This window comes from Astatotilapia calliptera, chromosome 5 (genome assembly GCF_964374335.1).
Source record: "Astatotilapia calliptera chromosome 5, fAstCal68.1, whole genome shotgun sequence".
NCBI classification, from domain to species: domain Eukaryota; kingdom Metazoa; phylum Chordata; class Actinopteri; order Cichliformes; family Cichlidae; genus Astatotilapia; species Astatotilapia calliptera.
Window position 1 is genome coordinate 30,192,604 of NC_137426.1, and position 22,623 is coordinate 30,215,226.

At 41.4% G+C, this 22,623-nt stretch overlaps 2 protein-coding genes across 12 annotated transcripts in view; one reads left to right on the top strand and one right to left on the bottom strand.

Moving 5' to 3' along the window:
- Positions 1-62: 62 nt before the first annotated feature.
- On the bottom strand, positions 63-22,315 carry zmynd8 (zinc finger, MYND-type containing 8). 11 transcript variants are annotated; one of them, XM_026168765.2, is made up of 21 exons: positions 22,202-22,315; positions 12,603-12,679; positions 12,156-12,307; positions 7,057-7,278; positions 6,754-6,867; positions 6,296-6,361; positions 5,960-6,052; positions 5,778-5,865; positions 5,474-5,529; positions 5,295-5,372; positions 5,068-5,183; positions 4,473-4,972; positions 4,078-4,212; positions 3,765-3,920; positions 3,050-3,583; positions 2,420-2,917; positions 2,015-2,211; positions 1,722-1,802; positions 1,547-1,625; positions 1,204-1,443; positions 63-1,048 (listed from the first exon to the last, which is right to left on the bottom strand). In XM_026168765.2, the coding sequence occupies exons 2-21, from the start codon at positions 12,625-12,627 to the stop codon at positions 870-872; spliced, it is 3,609 nt and encodes a 1,202-aa protein (XP_026024550.2). In that variant the 5' UTR covers positions 12,628-12,679; positions 22,202-22,315; the 3' UTR covers positions 63-869. The 11 variants fall into 11 exon arrangements, with proteins under 11 accessions (XP_026024550.2, XP_026024549.2, XP_080157544.1 ...); XM_026168764.2 differs by lacking the exon at positions 22,202-22,315 and adding an exon at positions 19,965-19,983; XM_080301418.1 differs by lacking the exon at positions 22,202-22,315 and adding an exon at positions 16,727-16,864 and having other exon boundaries at positions 7,057-7,200.
- Positions 22,207-22,623, top strand: part of ncoa3 (nuclear receptor coactivator 3) — a 34,889-nt gene continuing 34,472 nt past the window's right edge. The window contains exon 1 of the mRNA XM_080301411.1: positions 22,207-22,347. The gene's annotated coding sequence lies outside the window, so the exon portion shown is untranslated. The remainder of the gene's footprint in view (positions 22,348-22,623) is intronic.

Consider the following 22,623-nt stretch of genomic DNA (forward strand, 5'->3'; position numbering starts at 1 on the left):
GTTTGCCAAATGAGCTCTTATTATTATGAGCTGATATTTAAAATTTACTTCAGTCACAACTCTTTCTATGTTACTTTTTTACTTTACTGTTTTTGTCACAATTTACACAGAAATGTACAATTCCGACCTCTCAAAAATCTGTTTTTGATAGGCCCATAAACGTCTACTTGGGGGCATTTGATGCAGATTATGGAAATGTTCAAATCTTAAAATGTGCCGCAGCTGTTTCATTGTTAGTACAGTCTTATAACATTTACATTCAACCAAACCCTAAGGTTCCCCTCAACTTTAGAGACAACTAAAAGATCAAATGTAAGACTGTTTTTGTAATCATATAAAACAGCTTGTTTAAAATGTGTATTTGTTACTTTCTTTGCAGTATACAACAGACAACAATAGAATAACAAATAAATTAACACAAAATACAAAATAAGTCATTTACAGACACTTCTGTCAGCAGTCCTCTAATCTACAACTGAGGTGGTTCATTAACACGGGTTACATTTCTGTAGTCATAAATGGTTTAACTGTTGTCCAATATACCACTGATATGTTTTATGACACTCAAGCATGCTCTTAAGCTCTTTATACTGGCAGCTGCCTATAAAGACCAGCAAGAGAGTGCAAGAACATACACTGTAAGCTATTTTTTAAACTGCCGCACTCTGCTGCCAGTCGTGTTTTACACCACTCTGCAGTGGGGGAACCATGTGACGCCCGAAAGGCAAACAAATAATATAAATAAAAAATAAATTGATTTTTTTTTCACTTTCAATTTGGAAAAGGCTGTTGAACAGAATTACATGGACATATTATTGTAGTGGGAGGAAAAAAATTTACATTTACATTTTCAAGTATGGTAAGCGTGGTTATGACAAAGTGACGGCAACACTGTCAGTGCTCTTTTCCATGTCACAGTCTTTGTCCGAGGATGACGCAGAGGCTGGTGTGTCTCTGAGAGGGTTTGGGCCACCGCTAGTCTGCCCTAAACCTTTATTTGGGAGGTCTGCTGTAGGCTCGGCCTCAGGTTCCTGCTGTGGAGCCGTGGCTACAAATAAAACAAAAAACAGCCCAAACTAATTACAACTACCGTAAGAAATGAATGGTGGTTATACAGGCATGCAAATGGAGAGCATAAGAAAATACAGTCTTTGTTTTTGTCAATATGATCCTCAGCATGTTAGTGACGACATGCGCTGTTACCTGACTGAGTGCAAGACTTCATGTGTTCTGGCCAGTGGGCTTGCTGACAGGGGTAATCACAGTAGCTGGTATTCCAGCAGCAGTAGAAGATTGCCTCTTTCCTGCAGTTAGCACACCACTGTTTCTTCTTTGTCTCATCCACTGCCTGCTGCTTCTCCAGCTCCATCTGTTTCTTCACCTCGCTCACCAACCTCTCCCTCTCCTGCTCCAGACTTTGCCGCATCTCTGCCATCGTAAGCTCTACATTGAAGAACACAAGCGTGACCAAACACGGGTAGAACTAATTGTACAGTGTGAGGGGAAAAAAAGACTGCACGGTTACGTTGACTGATAAAGTTCACACCAAGATTGTGCTTCATTTCGGACAACTCTTGCTGATGCAACCACTGTAATTTCTCTATTTCAATCCTCAGTCTTCTTATCTGTAAAAAAAAAAAAGAAAAAGATAAAGGCATACGAGGATAAGGAAATGAGCTGAATCGTTTTCAGTCTATATGCAACCGAGAGCAACCACCTACCTCTGCTACTGTATTCCCTGAAGGATTTTTTGAAAGGTCGTTGTAGATTTCACTCATTGTACCTTTAATTGCATCCATTATCTGAAAGAAAGAAGACAATTTTATGAGGATGTGTCATTAAAAATGATATACTTTGCCTCTCACCCAGACTAATAACACAAAGGTTGTTCTGTCACTAATATGTAGTTTTAAAGTTACCCAGTGCTAATGTATCTTGTGTATTTTTACTACACCAGCAGTGTTTCCAGTGAAAACATAAAACAAATTGCTTGTCTAAGAAAATATGCACTAACTTTATTTGTGTACTTGGCAATGTCTGCCGCCACATCTGCCGAGGCAGTTGGGATATACAGGTCTGTTGCCACTGGTGAAGGTGCAGCAGCCGTGCCTAAACTCGACGCTGCCATCATGGCAACGGAAGCTGGGCTACTGGAAACCAGCGTGACAGCTGAAGTGGACGTGCTGAGTAGGGTGTCTTTTTGTTGAACAGCTGGAATAAGAAACACTATTATTCACATGGTGAAACATGCAAGTAGAACATTTTCACTGTAGCCATGAAATTGTAGTATTCTAATTCATTTTGCTCTTTAGGTCTGTACGTTGTCTAACCACTCTTACATGAAGGAATCTTGACTTGTATTGAGTCACACAGTTTTAGGTCATACTTAGTTTAGCATACCGTGAAGCTTGTTTTTTACCTTTCACCGCCTGTCTGGTCTGATAGCGTGTGCTTTGTGAAGAGGAGGAGACTGCTGTAGAGCCGTTTGCAGCTGCCTGGGTCTGGGTTAGCACTTGCGTCTGGCCTTGCCTGGGAGATGACGCCTGCATTTGTGTGGTTGCCACAGGTTGCTGGTTTTGCTGCTGACGTTGCACCTTCTGCATGTGCCATTTCTGAGAGGAGGTCTGAAATTTAGCTGTGGGATTCCACACTACAGCCCTCTGTACCACTGGCACTGTCTCTCTAGGCAGCAGAGGGCGCTGTTTCTTCAAAGCCGGTGTGGTCGAGGTGGAAGTGGAAGGGGGGGGTGTTGCAGTGGCACTGGATGCAGACGCGAGGCTGATGGTTGCAGGAGAAGGAGCAGTGAAGGAGACCACAGTGACAGGAATGGCCACAGGGGACTGCATGGAAACACTAGAGGGTGTGGAAGGTGCCGTGCTGTTTTGAGATGGGGGCGTTGACGTTACAGAAGCTTTACCTACAGGAAAAATCATATCTTATTTGCCAATTTTGCCCATACAAAGTTGATAAGGTTTAAACAAAATAAGGACTATAACATGAAGTGTTAGACGATTTCTAGTCAGACACACAGAGAAAGTATAACTGTCACCTTCAACTTTACCAGTAGTTGAATCTTTAACAGTAGCGCTGTCTTTTCTTCTCCTTTTCCTTTCCTTGCCACCTTGCTCCTCTCCAAGATCAATAACCAGTTCCCTCTCTGAGTCAGAGTCCTCCACTGGCACAGTCTGCTTTGTCTCTTGTTTCACCTGAGACTTTTCTCTGGGAACAGGTGATTCTTGAGGTGCTTTGCTTTTCTCTGGGCTCTCTTTTTCTACTTCACTGCTCGTTTTCTCTTTAGTTTGAGCGTCAGACACCGTCACACTGGCTTCGCCAGCTGCTGATTCAGTTGCTACAAGTAAATCAGCTCTACCCTCCTCTTCATTGCTGGGGGAAGGTTGGTCTTTGACATTAGTTTTGGTGGGTTCCTTCTGGGGCTCCTCACTGGGTGCTGTGTCTTGTTCATTCTTGGTCTTCTGCTCCTCATCGCTGCCATACTCACTGTCACTGGAGTCAGATTTATCAGTCTCTTCTGAGTCACTGTGTTCAACACCTTTGTACACATCCACAGAGATCTCACCAATACCTACAAAGCAATGAAAGAGGTTGTCACATCACAATAAACTGTGTCCTGGGACATATCTATGAAGAAGGTCCCAAAATGACAAAAACAAACAAAACCCAATTAATATTTCAATTATGGCACTGGTAACAAATTATCAACACAAAGGAATTACAAAACTGGCCTCAGTAGTATCTCTACTAACCCAACTGAGCCTTGCAACTCTCAATGGTTTTGTCTAAGTTCAGCTGGAAACGGCTCTTGATTTGTCTTTTTGGAGATGTGAGGACAGGTGTGGCTCCTTGTTTCTGCTGAACTGTTTCACTCAGCTCCTTTAGGTCCATATCTGCTTTACTTCGATCTAGAGAATGTGCATATGTACATGAGCAATAAGGAAAGGTTTTATGATTTGACAGTCATAGTGTGTGCAGTAGAAGTGGCTTTTAAAATAGAGGGAGACATTTTTAAACACATTATTGTGTGTTGTAGTTTTTGTTACAAAGACATAAAGGATTCACCTAGATTAAGGTTCAGAATACTTCCTGTCTGTGGTGTCTTCTCCTGCTTGGGGATGCCAGGAGCTTGAGAGGGTAATGATTTGGGGCTGTCCAAGGAACCACCTGCACCACCAGGTCGAGGATGAGCTGGTGAGACTGTCGATAGATATTTGTTTTGAAACAAGGTCTACTGTCTACACAATGCAGATATAAGCAGACAGATATATGCAATGCTTATTACATATATATGTTTTTAAATGATGTTATCACAGTTGCTTTATATCAGCAGATATACTGATTTCATTTTAAAGGTGACTACAGGTTTAGTAGTTGATAAATATATGAATAACCACATCTGCTAGCAACATACTGCTCATAGTTGATACAGGGGAGGACTTGGAGTGGCACTCACACACCTGTGCAGTCCATGGACTCCTCTCCTGTACTGAACTGGCTGTTTGATGCTTTTGTCTGGGACTTGTCGGTTGTTTCTTGTTCCCCATCTGAACCTGTATGAGCAGAGGAGTTGGTGCTCATGGGTGAGCGAGGCATGTCAGTGAGAGGGAGCCGGCGTCCTGCTGCGCTTCCTCCCACCCCAGCCCCAGGTAACAAGGTCCTGGTCAATGCAATTTTAGGCGATGCGGTCATATCAAAACTCAGCTTGATCTTTTCTTGCTTCTCAGGTTTGATGGGACCTGACGAGGGGTTAGAAGGATCCAGGAGCATCTGAAAATTATTGTCCGGCGTGTACGGCGTCCTGAAGGGGGCGTAATTAAACACTCCAAACTTCTTTCTCATATTCTCCACATAGACCTCCATCTCTTGCATGGCACTGTTGAAAATGCTTTTGGTCTTCTTTACAGAAAAAGGAATTTCCTTGGACATGAGGTAACAATTGTTTAAAGGAACCCAGGCCCTGAAAGAAGAAGATCAATAATATGTCTCTCGTTTTAACACAAAGACTGTAATATGCCACCAAGCCCAAGAAACTGAAGAGCAAAGCACTGATACCTGTCGTGCTGCCCAAAGAAGCGAGCATCCACCTGCCCATCTTTGTCCCGCAGAGCTTTAGCAGGCCAGAATGGAAACCCTTTCAGTTTGGCCCACACTAGAGGGTGCGGGTTACTCTGCAGACATACAGTAAAACACTGGAACTACAGAGTTGTACTCTAAAGATTTGTACATTTGAGAAGGTTCTGATAGCATGATCAGCAGAAACTTCAGGTAACTCAGCTTACACAAGGCTCACAGAACCAGTTGTCTCTCTTTTGGCACGCAGATAAATAACACTCAGGGCAAACTTCAATCTCATTCATCTGAAAACAAAATGAAACAAATAAATGTGCATTTAAAGATGGCTAAATTAAGTTTCAGATGTCATAGTGTTACCCATAATGAAAAGTAAAGTAATATTTACCTCATGTTCACAGATTTTTACTATCACCTTAGCTGTAGTTGTAAGTTTGTGGTTGCCTGAAATAAGGACATGCAATTAGGTAAAAACTTTTAAATCTTTTAGTTATACAGTTATTTTATATAAGACAGAATTACTGTTAATTGTCCTCATCTGGAAATGCACTCTAATAACACATTAATATCAGCTAATCTGAGGAAAGTGTAATTATCTGCTATTAACACAGTCATGCATCGTGTGCATTACTATACTCATTATACCATAACTGTAGATAAGTGTAATACAGCTCACACATCGAGGAGCATACCTCCGTTGTATATAATACAATTGTGCAAGATCCATTTTGCATCTGCCAAAAAGGCCTCTGTGCAGCCATACATTTTCTTTTTGACATTCTGTGGTGACAAAAAGAAATGATGTTCAAATGTCAAATGATTCAACTTTTCCACATTTACACTATCCAATCGTCGCGACTGCTCAACGTATTACCTTCTCAAGTGTGCAGAGATCCATAGGATGAAATATATACTCTGCATAATCAGGATGCTGTTCAAGAGACACGGGTTTCTGGAATGGTTCAGTCTAGGATTATGTAAACAGAGAAGAGAGTGAAGCTAAATAAACTCAACTAAACCTTAGCTTTTTTTCAATATTTATTACACCTTAACCTAAATCTTATTTTTCAACACCTGTCCCCTCTGCCACAAACCAACATGCTACCACCATGCTACTACTAAAAGTTCTAAAAGCCGCTTCAAACAGAAGGAGGAATACTAGTGGAGGAAGAAATCATGACGGGGTCTTGTTAGTGGTGTAATTGATTACCCAATTATAAGTCTTTCTCTGCGTGGAAGCTGCATGGGGGGAGCGAGATGACAAGCGGGGATGATCCTGAAAGAGAGTGAGAGGGGCAGCTGTATCCTCACCACCAGCTAGGATATTTACTTTCATGGTTTCCAGCCATGTCAGGCCCATCATTATCAAATGATTGTTAGTTGTGTTATTAGAAATTATTAGCACATGCAAATCAATATTATACCATGCTGGACTGTTTGTGAGGAGGTTGCACCTCAGGATGTGCAGATTATCTGATATGACAGATGGTAGTACAGTTATCGTTTGGCTGCAAAAGGTGTCTAAAAATCACCACTGGTCAGCAAAGAGGAGATGCCAAAATCCCAGTGATATACTGCATGTGAACATACACATGAAAAAGAAATTTGTGCCTTCAAACTTTTTAGCAGCACGAATTTCTGGAAACACAGGGGTAACAGAATACTTACACCTGGTTGTTTCATCTTCTGCAGGGCAAACTTTAGCAGGTAAGACAGCTGATCTATAGTAAGCATCATCATGGCTTTGCTTTGAGTCTCTATACACTCGGCAACTGTTATTTTCTAAAAGACACCAGGAGAAAACAAACACTTTTGTTATATCTGCACTGAGCATACGAAAGCCTGACAACCTATCTTTGTCATCTACAATCCATACTTACTGGTTGGTCTTATTTTATTAAGCCAATATAAGTACAGGATTAACCTACGCTTTACAACACTAATATATTTTTCACATTCCTGAGTGAGTACCTCACACTCCGGACAGAACCAGTCGCCCTCGGGCTCGGCTGGTAGTTTGAGACACTTGGCGTGGTACACCCTGGGGCAGAGCTCACAGCAGAGCACCTGGCCCTCGCGGTGGCACAACCAGCAGTAGAAGTCATTCCTGCCGTCCTGCGGTACAACATCAACAGGGTCTGTGGTGAGTGCTGGCTGCTTCACATAGTAAAAGGGACCATGTCTTAGTTCTGACTGGAATGCAGGCAAAAGAAACACAAAGTTGGGGGAGATCAAAATCAGGCCAGAGATTAGAGAAGCCAAGCAGACATGCAAAGCATTGACAAAAAGCACACAGAAGTTACCATCCAAAACACAGACTGACTCTCTTACACACTGACTGCTGTTTTATGAATCTACCATAAAAGAATTACAAGTCCAGTTATTCTAGGTAATGTAGCTTCATTCCGTGATTTCAGTCTGTGTTTTATAACATAAAAGGGGAAAACAGTGTGGACAATCTTGATGGGAATCAAGGTTGAGGGGATAACTAATTATTTACAAAGGACAACATAATGGGCAATGTGATTTACCACCAATCATTTATCTAATGCAATCATATTATCTCTGGGCACTCTGGGGACTTCAATCATGCCTCACTATCTGTCACTCTCCCTAACTTCTCCCAGTATGTTGACTGCCATACAAGGGACAGCAAAACCCTGGATCTATTGTTTGCCAACACAAAGCAGGCTAACAGTGCATCACCCCTCATCCTGCTTGGCCACTCAGACCACAACCTGGTCCTTCTCCACCCCACTTACACTCCTATGGTGAAGAGGAACTCCCCCACGAAGAAAGTGATAAGGGTGTGGTCTGAGGAACGCACTGAGGCCCTAAGAGACTGTTTTGAATGCACAGACTGGCAGGAACTCTGCAAGCCTCACGGTGAGGACATCGACGCCCTCACCCACTGCATCACGGACTACTTTAATTTCTGTGTTGAGAACACTGTGCCTTACCAAGAAAATACAGTGTTTCTCAAACAATAAACCGTGGGTCTCCCCACAACTGAAGGCCCTGCTGAACAAGAAGAAGAGGGCTTTCTGGTCGGGAGACAAGGAGGGACTTAAGAAAGTCCAAAAGGATCTTAAATACAAGATCCGAGAAGGCAAGGAGTGCTTCAGGAGGAAGACGGAAAACCAACTCCAACAGAAAAACATCAGAGAAGTCTGGAGGAACATGAAACAAATCTCTGGCCACTTCCAGGACAATGGAGGAGCCACAGTGTCTGCTGGCCGGGGGTGGGCTAACAACTTGAATCTGTTTTTAACAGATTTGACAATGGCCCACTTATCACCTCTCCCACCCCCCAGGTTCCATTAACCCTCGTCCAGTTGCCGCCCCCCGGGTGCAATGCCATTGTCACCTGAGCTCTCCTCTCACCACAACCCTGCTTCAACCCTATCCACACATCTACCCACAACAGAGCCAGCCCCACCCTCCATTCCAGCCCAGCCTCACATCTACTTCACAGCTGAGAAATCAGCTCAAGAGGACGAAGGCAAGGAAGGCAGCAGGTCCGGATGGAATCTGCTCCAGACTGCTCAGGGACTGTGCAGACCAGCTCTGTCAGGTGGCCCTGTACATCTTCAACCTGAGCATGAGCTTGGAGAGGGTTCCTGAACTGTGAAAGACTTCCTGTGTGGTTCCTGTGCCAAAAATCGCACAACCCAGGGAGCCCAACCACTTCAGGCCTGTTGCCTTGACTTCTCATCTGATGAAGACCATGGAAAGGCTCATCCTGCACCACCTTCGGCCACTGGTGGGCTCAGTGATGTTCGCCTACCGTTCTGGAATTGGGGTGGATAACGCTGTCATCTACCTGTTACACCGATCCCTCTCTCACCTAGAGCAGGCGGGGAGCACTGTGAGGATCATGTTTTTTGACTTCTCCAGTGCTTTCAACACCATCCAACCTGCACTACTGAGAGGAAAGCTGGAGGGAGCCGGAGTAGGCAAACAGCTCACTACATGGACCATCGACTACCTTACCAACAGACAACAGTATGTGAGGCTCCATGACTGTGTGTCCGAGGTGGTAATCGGCAGCACGGGGGCACCACAGGGCACGGTTCTCTCACCTTTCCTGTTCAGCCTTTACACTTCAGACTTCTGTTATAATTCGGACGATTGCCATATACAGAAGTTCTCAGATGATACAGCCATCATTGGATGCGTATCAGACGGGAATGATCAGGAATACAGGGGGGTCGTCAGTGACTTTGTTGGCTGGTCTGAGACCAATGTACTCCAAATCAACACTGGCAAGACAAAGGAGATGATCATAGACTTCAGGAGGAAGTCACCCCCTACAACACCGGTGAACATCCAAGGGAAAGACATTGAGATAGTGGACTCTTATAAGTACCTGGGTGTTCACCTCAACAATAAACTGGACTGGACTACAAATACAGACGTCCTGTATAAGAAGGGTCAGAGTCGACTCCACCTGCTGAGGAGACTGAGGTCCTTCGGAGTCTGCAGGACTCTGTTAAGGACATTCTATGACACTGTGGTAGCATCTGCCCTTTCCTATGCAGTGGCCTGCTGGGGGAGTGGATGCACGGACAGGGACAGGAACAGGATTGACAAACTGGTGCGGAGGTCTAGCTCCGTGCTGGGATGTCCCCTGGAGTCTGTAGAGGTGGTTGGCAAGAGGAGGATGTTAGTAAAGCTGACATCCATCATGAACAACCCACATCACCCACTGCATGAGTATGTGAGTGGGTTGAGCAGCTCCTTTAGTCAGAGATTGAAACACCCTCACTGCAGGAAGGAGCGCTTTCGCAGATCATTCATCCCAACAGCAGTTAGACTCTATAACTCCTCAATCACGATGTCATAAGTCACTGGACACTGTGAACATCCACGGTCACCACTTCATGCATAATGGACCTTCCATGTGTATGGACATGTGCAGGTATATATGTATACATATGTATATTTAGTGTGTACATGTGTGTGTGTACATGTCTATAAATAGGAATAGTAGTGGTACAATAGTTATGTCAAGCTATATAGTTTATGTCTTCCATATTTCCAACCATATCCATAATCACATACTGTGTATGCTGCCATTGTATATAGTGTATTATCTTACTTTTTTTCACTGATTGTACTTATTTGTATTTTTGTATTTCCTTCTGATATCTGATATCAGTGTGTGAATGTGTGTGTGAATGGGTGGATGACAGGTTGTGTAAAGCGCTTTGGGGTCCTTAGGGACTAGAAAAGCGCTATACAAATACAGGCCATTTACCATTTACCATATCTGTACCTGAGCTGAGGTGACACAAAAACTTCCCCGTTGTGGGATCAATAAAGTCTTATCTTATCTTATCTTATCTTATCTTAATGTAAATTTGTGATTTGCTTTGAGCAGAAAGCAAGCAAAGCGTTCACATGGCAATGCAAGCTAAATCATAAGCCACAAGTAATCATGTAATTATTATAGTACAGATTGTAGGGAATTTTACTGAAATACTGGCAACTATAAAAGCATTTGTTAAAATTACAGCTGCACAGACTTCATTTTCACATAATACTCAGGCATTAACAGTATTAATCAGGTCAAAACTAACAGACAAACATAAAAAATATTGGACATGGCCTCTAAATCTTATATAAGCCCTATCAGAAACTTCCCAACGATACAATACATCACAAAAGAATTATCTTGTGCTATTAAAATTGTGTAACTTATTGAAGTCTGAGTTGACTTAAACTTCATGAATACTGTAGCCTGATTTGTCCATGCCTTTCACATTCAGAAGGGACAATATCCACTGCTCTTTGCAGTAAATAAATCTGGCATCTTGAATACACCTTTTGGCAAAATCACCAGTGATTGGTAATGATACAATATCTATATAGGCTAGTGCAGGATATTTAATCCCATATATTGAAAAGCAAAAATTCAAAAGAGTGAAGTGCTGATATTTTCTAGTAACATGTGATTCTCTCCTAAATATTTTGGATCATCTATTATTACAAATTTGAACAAAACCCCCTAAAACCCTTTTACATTATCAGTGCCACTAGATAAGAAACAAAATATTTTTGTAATTATCTGTGAAAAATGAGCCTTTAATTAAGATAATACATAAGAGCAAAATATATTTTCTTTTAACTATATAAATGTATCTTTAAAAAGTTTGGACTGTTGATATTTTTTATCAATTTTACTTAGGGCTGCACGATTAATCGTTAGAAAATCGCGATCTCGATTCATACTTATGTGCGATCTAATTTCCAAATGACAACGATTTAAAAAAAAAAAAAAAAGACGACGATTGTACCGCATTTTGATCCGGGACGTACTCTGCATGAAAACAAGCGCTCACTTTTCCTGCTCAACATATGACAAGGGCGGAGCCTTATACCACGTGATACAGAAGCTGTGCCGTGTGAAGCTAAAATTGGCAGGGAAAAAACAAGGGAGAGCACGACAGGGATGACGAGAAAGTGACAGGAGAAAATCCGTTCCGGTCAACCACCCAAACATCAATAACGGGAACCTTATACAGCGCTTCCCTAGACCCGTCGAACTCTCGCAGGCACAAAGAAATTACGGAGGCTATCACTTATCACCTGACCAAAGATATGGCTCCCATCAACACTGTGCAAAACGAGGGATTTAGGAAAATGATCAACACCCTAGACAAACGCTACACAGTGCCGTCCCGCAACTATTTTTCTATTGTTGCACTACCTGCTCTATGCACGCAGTGTCGAGCAACGGTGGAGACGGAATTTCAAGCAGTACAACATTTTGCGGCAACAACAAAACGTGAGACATTTGTTGTTTTTATGTTTATTTATTGTTTTTATGTTCAGTCTCAACTGTTACGAAGTTGATGTGCAGTTAATAAGTGCAATAAATATTTATACTGGAAAAGAAAATCGTGAGAGAATCGTGATCTCAATTCTAAGCCAAAAAATCGTGATTCTCATTTTATGCAAAATCGTGCAGCCATAAAATATGATCAACTAGTTGTTGCTGTGTTATTATTATAAATATAGTTTATTTATAAAAAAAAAAAAATCCTCAGCTGTGAACTGACTGGTACCTGGTCTTTGCTGCTGCTAACAGCACCTGGTTTCTTCTTCTTTTTCACTGGGCACGGTGAGGTCTCAGCAGAGGAGTGACCGTTGGATGACTGAGAAGGACTGGGCATCTTTCTTTTTGGTGCCACCCTTTCTGTTGAACCAGCCTCTGAAACTGCAGACAATAATCAGAGATCAAACAGACATATTGATTCTAAAAGCAGGAAAAAGTATCAGAAATGACAACCATCTTTTCTTGAACTCACACAACTGAGTGGCGCCACTAAAATAGCTTCTTTCAGATGTAATCTTACTTGCAAGGGGTTGCCACAGGTGAACTGTGAGTTAGCTCGTCTAATTCATAGTAATAAACCAAACCAAAATCACTTTACACATAAAAAGTTTAGAAACGCTGCAGGTGGAGAAAGAGAGCCTTACCATCTGAATACCTTGCATACTTTATTTTTTACCTTTGGACCGTGTTGAGATCTCCATTTCTTCTGTTACAGCCTGTTCTTCTGTTTTTCCCTCTTCTTCTTCTTCCAAACTGAAAATAACATTGCCACAGGTATTCAAATGTGTAGTGCAGTCAAATGTAACAGTCAGCTGAAAATGTGTCATATTGTTATTTTTCTAAATGTTTCGGAAAAGGGGAAAAGACACCGCATGGTGTATGAGGAACGTTACTTTCTTAGTGTAATTACGATTGAACCAAATTGCACGTAAGAAAAAGGACCAGAATTAATAAAGCTCACTGCTGAATACAAAATAACCTCTCTTATTAATGACTTCCAGTTGTGAGGTTCATTAGTAGGTATGCAAGTGGTCAGGTTTTCTTAACCTTATTCTATAACTTTCTGGATCACCTCCTATCATGTGAAGAAAAGTTCTTTTAGAGAAAAAATGACAACAGGTTTCTGGTGAGAGTTGGGTCACATAGGCGAGAAGAAGTGTCTCAGTATTTCAAGAAAGGAGCTGAGCTAAAGTATTGCAGGTTTCAAAGACTTGATGTGAATGATATCCAGCAGTAAGTCTATGTCATGTCAAGAAATAATTCCTTTGATTTTCAAAGGTAAAAAAGGTGAGATTGACTTTAAAAGACAGAGTAAGCAAAACTTCAACAGCACAACACTACAAAACCTGAAAACAAATGCTCCACTGGTAATAGTCCTAACAATTTATGTGAATGTTTTGCAGCTAGAAGACTCAAAATGAGAGAGCAAACCAATATACCAGCAGCTCAGAACAAAAGCCACATCTTGATCTCAAGGAAAGTTAAAATTAACCAATACTGAGACAACATGAGTACAATGTGTGCTGCCATTCTCCATTTATTAGTATTAGACACTTTTCTCTACTGACCTAATAAATAGTAAATATGAAAACACAGGAAAGAAATGTCTGCGTTTTCTGACATCCAACAAGTTAACAGCATGTAAATAGTCTAAACAAAAAGTCATATTCATTAATCGAGCCAATACCAGCCAGCGCATCGTAGTGGAAAGCACAATCACATCCACAGTTCTGTTGGAGAAAAAGAACATTCAAATGCAATCCAAAATGTGCTCTCAAACCAACAGGTTTTTTCTCATCTGAGTCACCTTGGTTTACAGGTGCTCTGTTGTCGTTTCTTTTGTTATTACGGTTTTCTCTGACGCCACAGCAGATGCAGTGGCCTCTGTGCTCAGATGAACCAGGTTTTTTCCATATTTATTTCCCTTACACTTCACAAAAACACCTTTTAAATGTATTGTTTTCATCCAGCTAGAATACTGCTTCCATTTCGATTATCTTGTTCCCCAACCCCCACACCCTTCAACCTCCTCAATCCCTACAGTAAGATGAAATGACATCCAGAAATACAGCACATCTACAGACAAAAATAAGAGTGCAGTGAAACTGCTTTACTGGCCTCCTCATCCAGCCTTTCTGGACAGCCTTAGACAGTTTACCCCTGCACCATCATGTCCTGTCCAGGCCAGGAAATACAACAACACACAAAGGGAAAGAGAGACAGGAGGGAACTCACTGCTGTCTATCCTGACAAAATCCCTTTATAAATCAGAGACCACAGCACGTTCAGTTCAGCACATTGTAACCCTGTAACCTTCTGACACATCCCCTTCCACACCCACCACTGCCATAACAATCATGCCTCAATGTAGGAAATGAACGGCATACCTTTTTTCCTTACTCACATACAGATTCTTCAGCCTATTCTTTAATCTTTATCTTTATCAATTGAGGACGTTGGGGGATGAGGGAAAAGATGGGTCCAGGTTTCCCAGAAGGCCTTCTCTCCCTGCTGCTCTCTCCTGCAATTGACAATCTTTAACCTCGGCTGCGAGCTGCCGATTGGCTCAAGCACCACACGGAGGTGCCTGATTGGGTGCTCAGCTCGGTGTGCCACACAGGCTCTCTTCTCCCCGCTCTCCTCAACCACAATGCTGCAATGCAGAGAGGACTGATCCTCGCTGTCACAAAAACAGTCGTGAAAACCAAGTCCCTCACTGCCTTAAAACTCCATCCAGTCATACTCTGGCTCTGTTCCTTTTATCAGACATGTAAGATGCAGCCCTACGGGCTTGACAAGGAGGGGATCAGATTCCTTCTCTCTGTGCTCTCAGCCAGTATATGTGTATGGCGTCCATTTTGAAGACTCTCTCTCTCTCTCTCTCTTTTTTCCTCACGCTCTCTCTCTTTGGCCAATGTGCACACTGCACACATAGCACGTACACACGGCACCAGTCAGATCTGCTGCACAGGACCACATGCAGCTTATGATGTGCCCCGGCATGCTGATATATAGCAAGGGCCCTAAAGGTGGACACAAAGATGAGGCTGAAAAATGTCACAGGCCTTTTACACACTATGGACTGCATAGCCTCCTTCCTCCATCTACTGTCAGCCTGAAAATCTGAGCACACAGTGTGACGTAAGCTGACCGTTAAAGCAGAGGTATTCATTTTTTTAAGCCAAATATATTTATTTCCTTACATCAAGTACCTCAAAGACATGGATACAAATAGCATACACAATTCAAACACAGTTCTCATAAAACATAAATACAGACTACGAGATAAAACAGATACACGCTTAAACGTTTGACACTAGGAAACCGTTCTTGGATACTCCTGGTAAAAAAGGAAAGCGTGATGAGCGAGGCACAGAAGTCACTAAGAATTACTAAGCAAATGACCAGTTTTCTGTGGGAAAACCATACCTTAAAACATGTTATATCTATTTAAACATGCGAGGAAGGACTCTGTAAAGGCACAAACCAAACTAAAAAGGCTGTATGTGTAGGTGTGAGTGTATCTGTACAAATCCTGAAAAAAAGCGTAGTGGAATTGGGGGGGATTAAACACATTACCAGACACCATTCACAGCAAACTGAGTGTTGACTTTGTTGTTTCAGTCCTTACAAATCGTTCCTGAACCCTGGTCAAGCACATTTATAAACACCATATTATATCCAGGCCATAACCCCACTGGTTACATTTGACTTGCTCTGTCCATTATAATCATTGTCAATAATATTACATGGTATATAAATAATGTTGCTAAACCGACAGAAAAATGACACAATCATTGACTGAATTTAAAATGTGTATCTTCTCCATGCACACAAAACACCAACACCATTATGCATAAACAGAATTCAATCTAACCTGGTCGACTTCAAAAAGGCTGCAAAAGCTTCTCTGGATGAGATGAGGTTTCTGTGCAGAGCCTTTTGAGAGGAAGTCCTTCCCTTCTTTCCTTCTGTCTTACATACAAATACTCAGTGTGCTTGGAGCAGAGGGACAGAAAGGGGAAGCTCTCTAAAATGGCTGACACTCAGCAGCAGAGAACAACACTGGGAGGCAGTGCACACCATTAAGCTCAGGCAGTTTTTCCAAGCTCGTGATAAATAAGCAGCTACAGCATATTTACTCAATAAATAATTTGTATTTTTATAATAATGATGATCAGCTCACAGGCTTTTTAACAGCATGTTTGTTTGTTTTTTGGGGGAGGTTGCATTCCCCTTTCTGGGGTGAACTGGGTTCCGGATGAAAATACAGTTTTATCATTTACAGTCTGTTCTTCCCTGCCGTGTTAGTCTGGCAAACAATTAACAAGAGTACCCTGCTGCCTTGCTCTCATTCTTGTTCGAGGTCTAAATTAAACTTGCTGTGCTGTCAGTTTACCATCTGTTAATTCCTCTGGGATCTCCTCTCTGAACTGCTCTCCCATCCTGCCTGGTTTCTCTCACTGGGCCTGTCAAAGGCCAGGGACAGTCACAGAACGTCACTTCTCTTTTGAACTTTACAAAAGGAAGCAGGTTTTCTTAGTCAGACCATACAATGACCTTGGATGTGACCTATGGCCCTCTACTATGCATATTCACAGAGCCAACCAGCTAGCAGAGGCTGTCTGTTATACTATACCATGCATTGCTCTCCTTCCAGGCTCCACTCCTGTGCTGTGAGTGACAAATATGCTTCCCCTCCCCCATTCTGTCAGACAAACCTATATTATTACTCAGGCACAGATCTGGTGCCTCATAGACAAAGTAGTATATGTGGAAAAAGATGAAAATAAGGCTTACCTCTGTGGATGCATGGCTAAATACTCTGTGTGATATGTCAATGCTTATTAAAACATGGAGGACAGCCCTGTCAGCCCTCACCCTGCTCAGAGCACAGCCACGGCTCTCCAAGCTGTCCGACTCAACTGTTCAGATAAAAGCTACGCTAGGACTGGCTCCATGTGCTGTCAGCATATAAGGCAGCTGCTGATTGGCTGGTGTATTTCCTGGCTGCTTGTCTTTTGTTTAGCACAGGCAAGCTGAAACGCAGTACTCAGAGCTAGCAGGAATCTCTAGGCCCAGATCAAAATAATCAGCCACTGACAACCCACACATAACAAGAAGCCTGCAGACAACTTGCTATAAAGGAGCTCTTCAGTACAGCTACGAACAGCAGTCAGCAGTCACATGCATAATAAACAGGCCCGTGTGGTGTTAGAAAGGAATTTGTCTCACAAGTTTCCACCCTCAAAGTAAGCTGACATCATGGGAAAGATAAAGAAACTGCTATGTAAATAAAAGCCAGTGGGTAGGCAGACACGACATGAAATGCACTCTGTGTGTTTGACCTGTAAAGGTTCAGTCTGAACACCAAATTACAGTCATGTGTTTCAGTCATACCTGGGCCTTTGAACTGCTGTTGTTTGTTGTTAACAATGTGGTTGCAGTGGTTCAGTTTCTGTTATCACTTTCAACCATGCAGTATAATTCAATAAGAGTATAAGAATCTGTATGTTACTTTATATTTCATTGTAAAGGGTTCACACGTGTTTCTTTTTTACATTAAGCTTTATTTTCACTTCTAGCATTAAGTGAAACCTATAAAGCAAAAATTTAAAGTTGCCTAATTTTGACCAATTTTCTGTATAACCTTTTTTCAGTCTTTCCTGTCACTGAGGAGCGATTTTGAACCACTCTTCTTTATAATCCTGCATAAGTTCATTGAGGTTTGCGAGTATTTCTTTATGCACAGCTCTCTTAGGCCCTGGCACAGTGTTTCAGTCAGGCTGATGTCTGGTTGAACCACAAGAACACCTCAATTCTTTTCTTTTTCAGGCATTCTGTTGTGGATTTGTGTGTTTAGGATCATTGTTCAGCTGCATGATGCAGTTTCATGAAAGCTTTCACTATGGCAAAGCAAGCTCAAATAATTACCCCTCCACGACCATGCTTGACAGTTGGTATGGGGGTGTTTGTGCTGATATCCTGTGTTTGGTTTTGGTCAAACATCTCCACTTTGATCTCATCTGTTCAAAGGACATTGTTCCAGAGGTCTTGTAATTTACTCTGATGCTGCTTTGCAAAGCTAAGCGGCCCTGTAAATGTTCTTTTTGAGTGAAGAGGTTTTCTCCTGGCAACTCTTCCAAATAAGCCATACTTGTCGTTTTCTATTTTCTTTCTCTAATTGTAGTGTTATGAAAATTTGACGTTATAAACATTTAACATGCTAACTGTAAAGCTACCCTACATGTCTGTAGTCCAAATTGTAGCTCCTGGCTTTTTTGCAGTTTCTCTGAGCATTGTATAGGCTGACCTTGGGGTGAGCTTGCTGGGAAGATTGGCAGCTGTCTTTAATGTTTTCCACTGTTGAATAATCTGTCTCACTGTAGAATGACTGACTTCATGTTGTTCGGAAATGGAAATGAGGAGCAGCAATTACTTCTCTAAGATCACTGCTGATGTCTTTCTTCCTTAGCACTGTGTTAACACACACCTGAATGCCCCAGACCAGCAAACTGCAAAAAAAAAAACAACTTTCACAGAGGTAGTCACACCTCATCAGTTAATCAAGTCCATTTGATTAGCAGTATGTGACGGCTACTTATCCTCTTAATTCCTATAGAAAGAGCAAGGGAGTACCTCTTCCTGTGAAAACTACGTGTTTGTCTCTTTGAAAATAAATAAAATGCAGTGCGATGGACCACAGAGGTATTATCTGAAATTTACACCCTTAACTTTCTCATTCATGAAAACACTTTACTCTTTATAACTGAGTCATTAATATTCTTCAAACAAAGAGCCCACGGAGCTGGCTTGTTTAGCAAAGATATATAGACTCATAGCTCAGTGCTCACTGCCAAAATAAAATTGGCATTGGTGACGCAAAGCCATCTACAGAACAATAAACTGCAGATAATAAACTACCCACCGCTCCTGTTTTCTATTCTAAATTCCAGGCATACATCTTGGCATGGAGTAATATGCTAAAGAAAGGAAAGCTCATTATTGTTCCTCTGTGAGGAAATGATTATTCAAAAAAGCCAGAGTGCAATTACTGTTGTATATTTCTGAAAACGTAAAAGGTTTGTCTTTTGAGCACCACCTGGCTCATTTCCTCAGACGTTTGTGGCCTCTCTTCTACAGGAAGTAAGACAACACTGACCTCTAGTGGTAAAACGTTATCACAGCATGCCACTCAGTAGCCCATAAATTCACTGGACGTCAAAAATTAACAAATTTATCTGAATTAATCTTCTAGTCCAAATGATAGCTTTTTTCTGTTGATTCAGACACATATGCTGCCAAATGAAGGAAATGAATGTTAGATGGTGCACGGTGTATAATAATGGCAATGATATTGTAGTTGTTATTTATTACCTTCGCGAGATGAACTCGGAAAATAACGATGTAAACTTACTGAAAAAAGTTAAACATTGCCAGAAGAGCGTGCTAAAGACTCTGGGGGTCAAAAGAAGAAAAACAAGGAAAAAAAACTGCCCAAATTCTTCTCTTCGTCTGTATCTCAAATCACTAAATACCCCTTAAACCAGTAACTGCTAGCTAGAAAAGTACCGGGTGTATGTAATCTATGATACATGATTAAATAGGAAGTTGACATAGAAACCTGTAAAATAAACTATGACTACACATATAACTGTGTAGAATCAGACTTTAGAGGTCCTTCTGCGAAACTGTCTCAACATATAATAAAGGTTTTAGGTATGATAATGAGAAAATTGAAAATTAAGACTCCTTTCGTGTATGTAGCCTGTTGGTTGCTACCTACCAAACGTTTCTAATTCATGTTAATAAAAAACTGTGTGTCGGGTATATGAAGAAAAATAAATATCATGTTTCCTAATATCAAATGATAAGGGAACTGTTCCCACGACACCTCTCTAGCCAAATAAAAACAGCTCAATGATTAGCTTGATAGTTAGCTATAGTTGTTACCGCATAACTCATTTCCAACCATTTTATGGTCGGAAAAGAAGTCGGAAAAGTCTGACATATAAACTTTAATATACTTGTGCCATACTTGTCTATTCAAGCCGTACGGTTAGGTGTCCACACTGTAGACTCCGCCCTGTGACCTTCGTATTTGAGTGGAGCTGGAGAGCTAGTAACTAGCCTGGCAGGCCCCAAGATGGCGCCCTAGTTAGATTTTTCCGGTGCTCCTGATTTAGATTTATTTTCCTCTCTCAGCACATCAGTTCTGCGGGTAAAATAAATCTCCCTGTCACTGCGCATGTTTTGTTTTGTTTTACCAGGTTCATTTCTTGTTTTTCAGGAAGACATTTACGTGAATTGCCCTTCTAATAATTTTGCTTTACCCACTGCTTACCCAAAGAAATGATTAGCCTACCTCAGAAAAATTCCTGACAATGCCCGGGTGACTTAAATATATTTAATTTTATTAATATCTTATTCATGTGTCTAAATGTAGATGTTTTCACGTTTAACTGATAATTTGATTTGTCTAATGGCTGAAATGCAGCAAACCAAAAGTAAAGTCTCCTTTTTCCCCTGCATCTTTGCACTAAAAATCACACTACAGCTTTAATAAACGGTATAACTTAAAATCGTTCTTTCAGACACAGAAACGTGGAATGTGCAGTGATCGTGTTTTTGTCCTTTGTGGTCATACGCAGTGTTGAGAATGGGGGGATGGGAATGGGTGCGGGGCAAAGAAAGGCATGTGGTTAGCTGTTTGCAGGTAAACCGGTCTGAATACATTAATGATTGTGGGGCTATCTCCTGTCCTTTCAAACTGCTATCTCCTGTCCTTTCAAAGTGGTAAGGGGAGGGGGAGGGGATAAAGTGTCTTGTACTGGGGGCAGCGGTCAGTTTTCCATGTTTAGTGGGGGAAGGGGTACAGACAGAGGGCCACTGGGCCCCTCTTTGGCTCTTCATGGAATGCAACTGAGGCTCTCTATAGGCCAACAAACAAACCAAAAGAAACGAACAACAAAAAGGCACTTTTTTTCTCTCCATGAAAAGCACTCATGGGTGTGGTTCAATCCATAAGTCTTTATATGCTCATGTTACAATGATACTTTATTCATCCCAGGGGGGACATTAAAATGTTGCAGACACTCAATTAAAATATAAATATGTAACAAATAAAATGTAAACTCTCTATATTATAGTATATAGTATATATAAAAATATACTGTACATGTGTACAAGATAAACAAGATATTACTTGTGAAAAAAGTCCTGGAGACATGAGCAGGAGTTGTAAAGTCTGACAGACAGGAATGACTTCCTGTGGCACTCTGTGGTGCATCATGGGTCAAAATGGCCTCATGATCATGTATGACACCCCTCAGGCAATACTTACCGTCTTCACAGCAAATAGATAAATCAGAGTGCAGGGGTGGCTGCAAGTGCTGCAGCAGTTTGTGTCATCTAAGCAATTAGCTGTAAAGATAATATGTGACCAGCCTTTCACTTTTTTTTTGTTACATCCAAAAGTAAAGTGTTCCGACAGGAAAGATCAAGTAAGGATCTAACTGCATATTTAATACTTTTGCTTGTTCGCTCCCCTCGCCCTCATCCTGCTGTTTTCTCTCCATCTTTTACCCACGCCCCTTCTTAACTTGTAAAAATTCTGAACTGGTGTGCCGGAGAGAACACTGAGGAGATTATTTATTTAATTTTTTATCATCTGTGGTACAGCTTAAGGGCCACAGAGATTCCATGGTTATTTAAAAAAAAAAATGACAGTATGCCATTAGTCTGTGTGATACCAGGCTGTACATGCTATCGATATGACTGACAGTCACTTTGCAACTGATATAACTACAAGATACTAGATGTGTGCTGCAATGAATGGTGTTAGATAAGATTTCACAGTACATAGTATATAAAAACTCAGATTAATATTTACAGTTAGTTAGTTGATGTTTATAATTCAGGCCCTATTGCATGCAATTATGCTGAATTTTACTGACATTGTATTATTAGTAATATATAATTCCTAACTTAAATAAATTCAAAATGGCTATCAGTGTTATGTTGATTAATTAAGAGGAATAAGAAATGAGCAACATTAAAAACGGATACTCTATAGATATGGAGGGCTAAGTAGTTTGTATGAAGCTGCTTTATGCCATTAACACTACATGTAGTGTATAATTGAAAATTTACATCCACTAATAATATCTGTGTCTGCTGCTCATATTACCTAAGGGTATTAAAGGAACGTGTAGTTCATTTTCAGGACGCGCCAAACACTTTGATGCGACCTATAAATGGGGAAAACTACATTACCCAGAAGTCCAGTCGACCTGCTACAAGCTGGCTCCCTCCGATCTGGGAGTGCTTCCCATTTAAACAAACACGGTCTTGCCGAAGATGGCGGAGAGTTTCTAGAGGCGTAAAACAAACTGGTGTACTCAATGAAAGCGTCGAAGCCGGTGAGTTTTCTGCAGTTGGTTTATGATTCAGTTATACGCAAGTTTTGAACACTGGCTCTGGTGTTTGTTTGAAAGCACACGGCCGTTACAGAGGCAGTTGGTGTAGCTTCGCTTTCCGAGCAGGCTGTGCTTTTTTACGCTACCGTGATAAAACGAACCACCTTACCAGTGTCTGTTTATGGGATATTTGCTGTAATATTATTAGCTCCTAACCTATAAGTGGTATCACAATGAACGTCGAGCTTGGCTTGATAACTATCCATTCTTGTTGGTTTT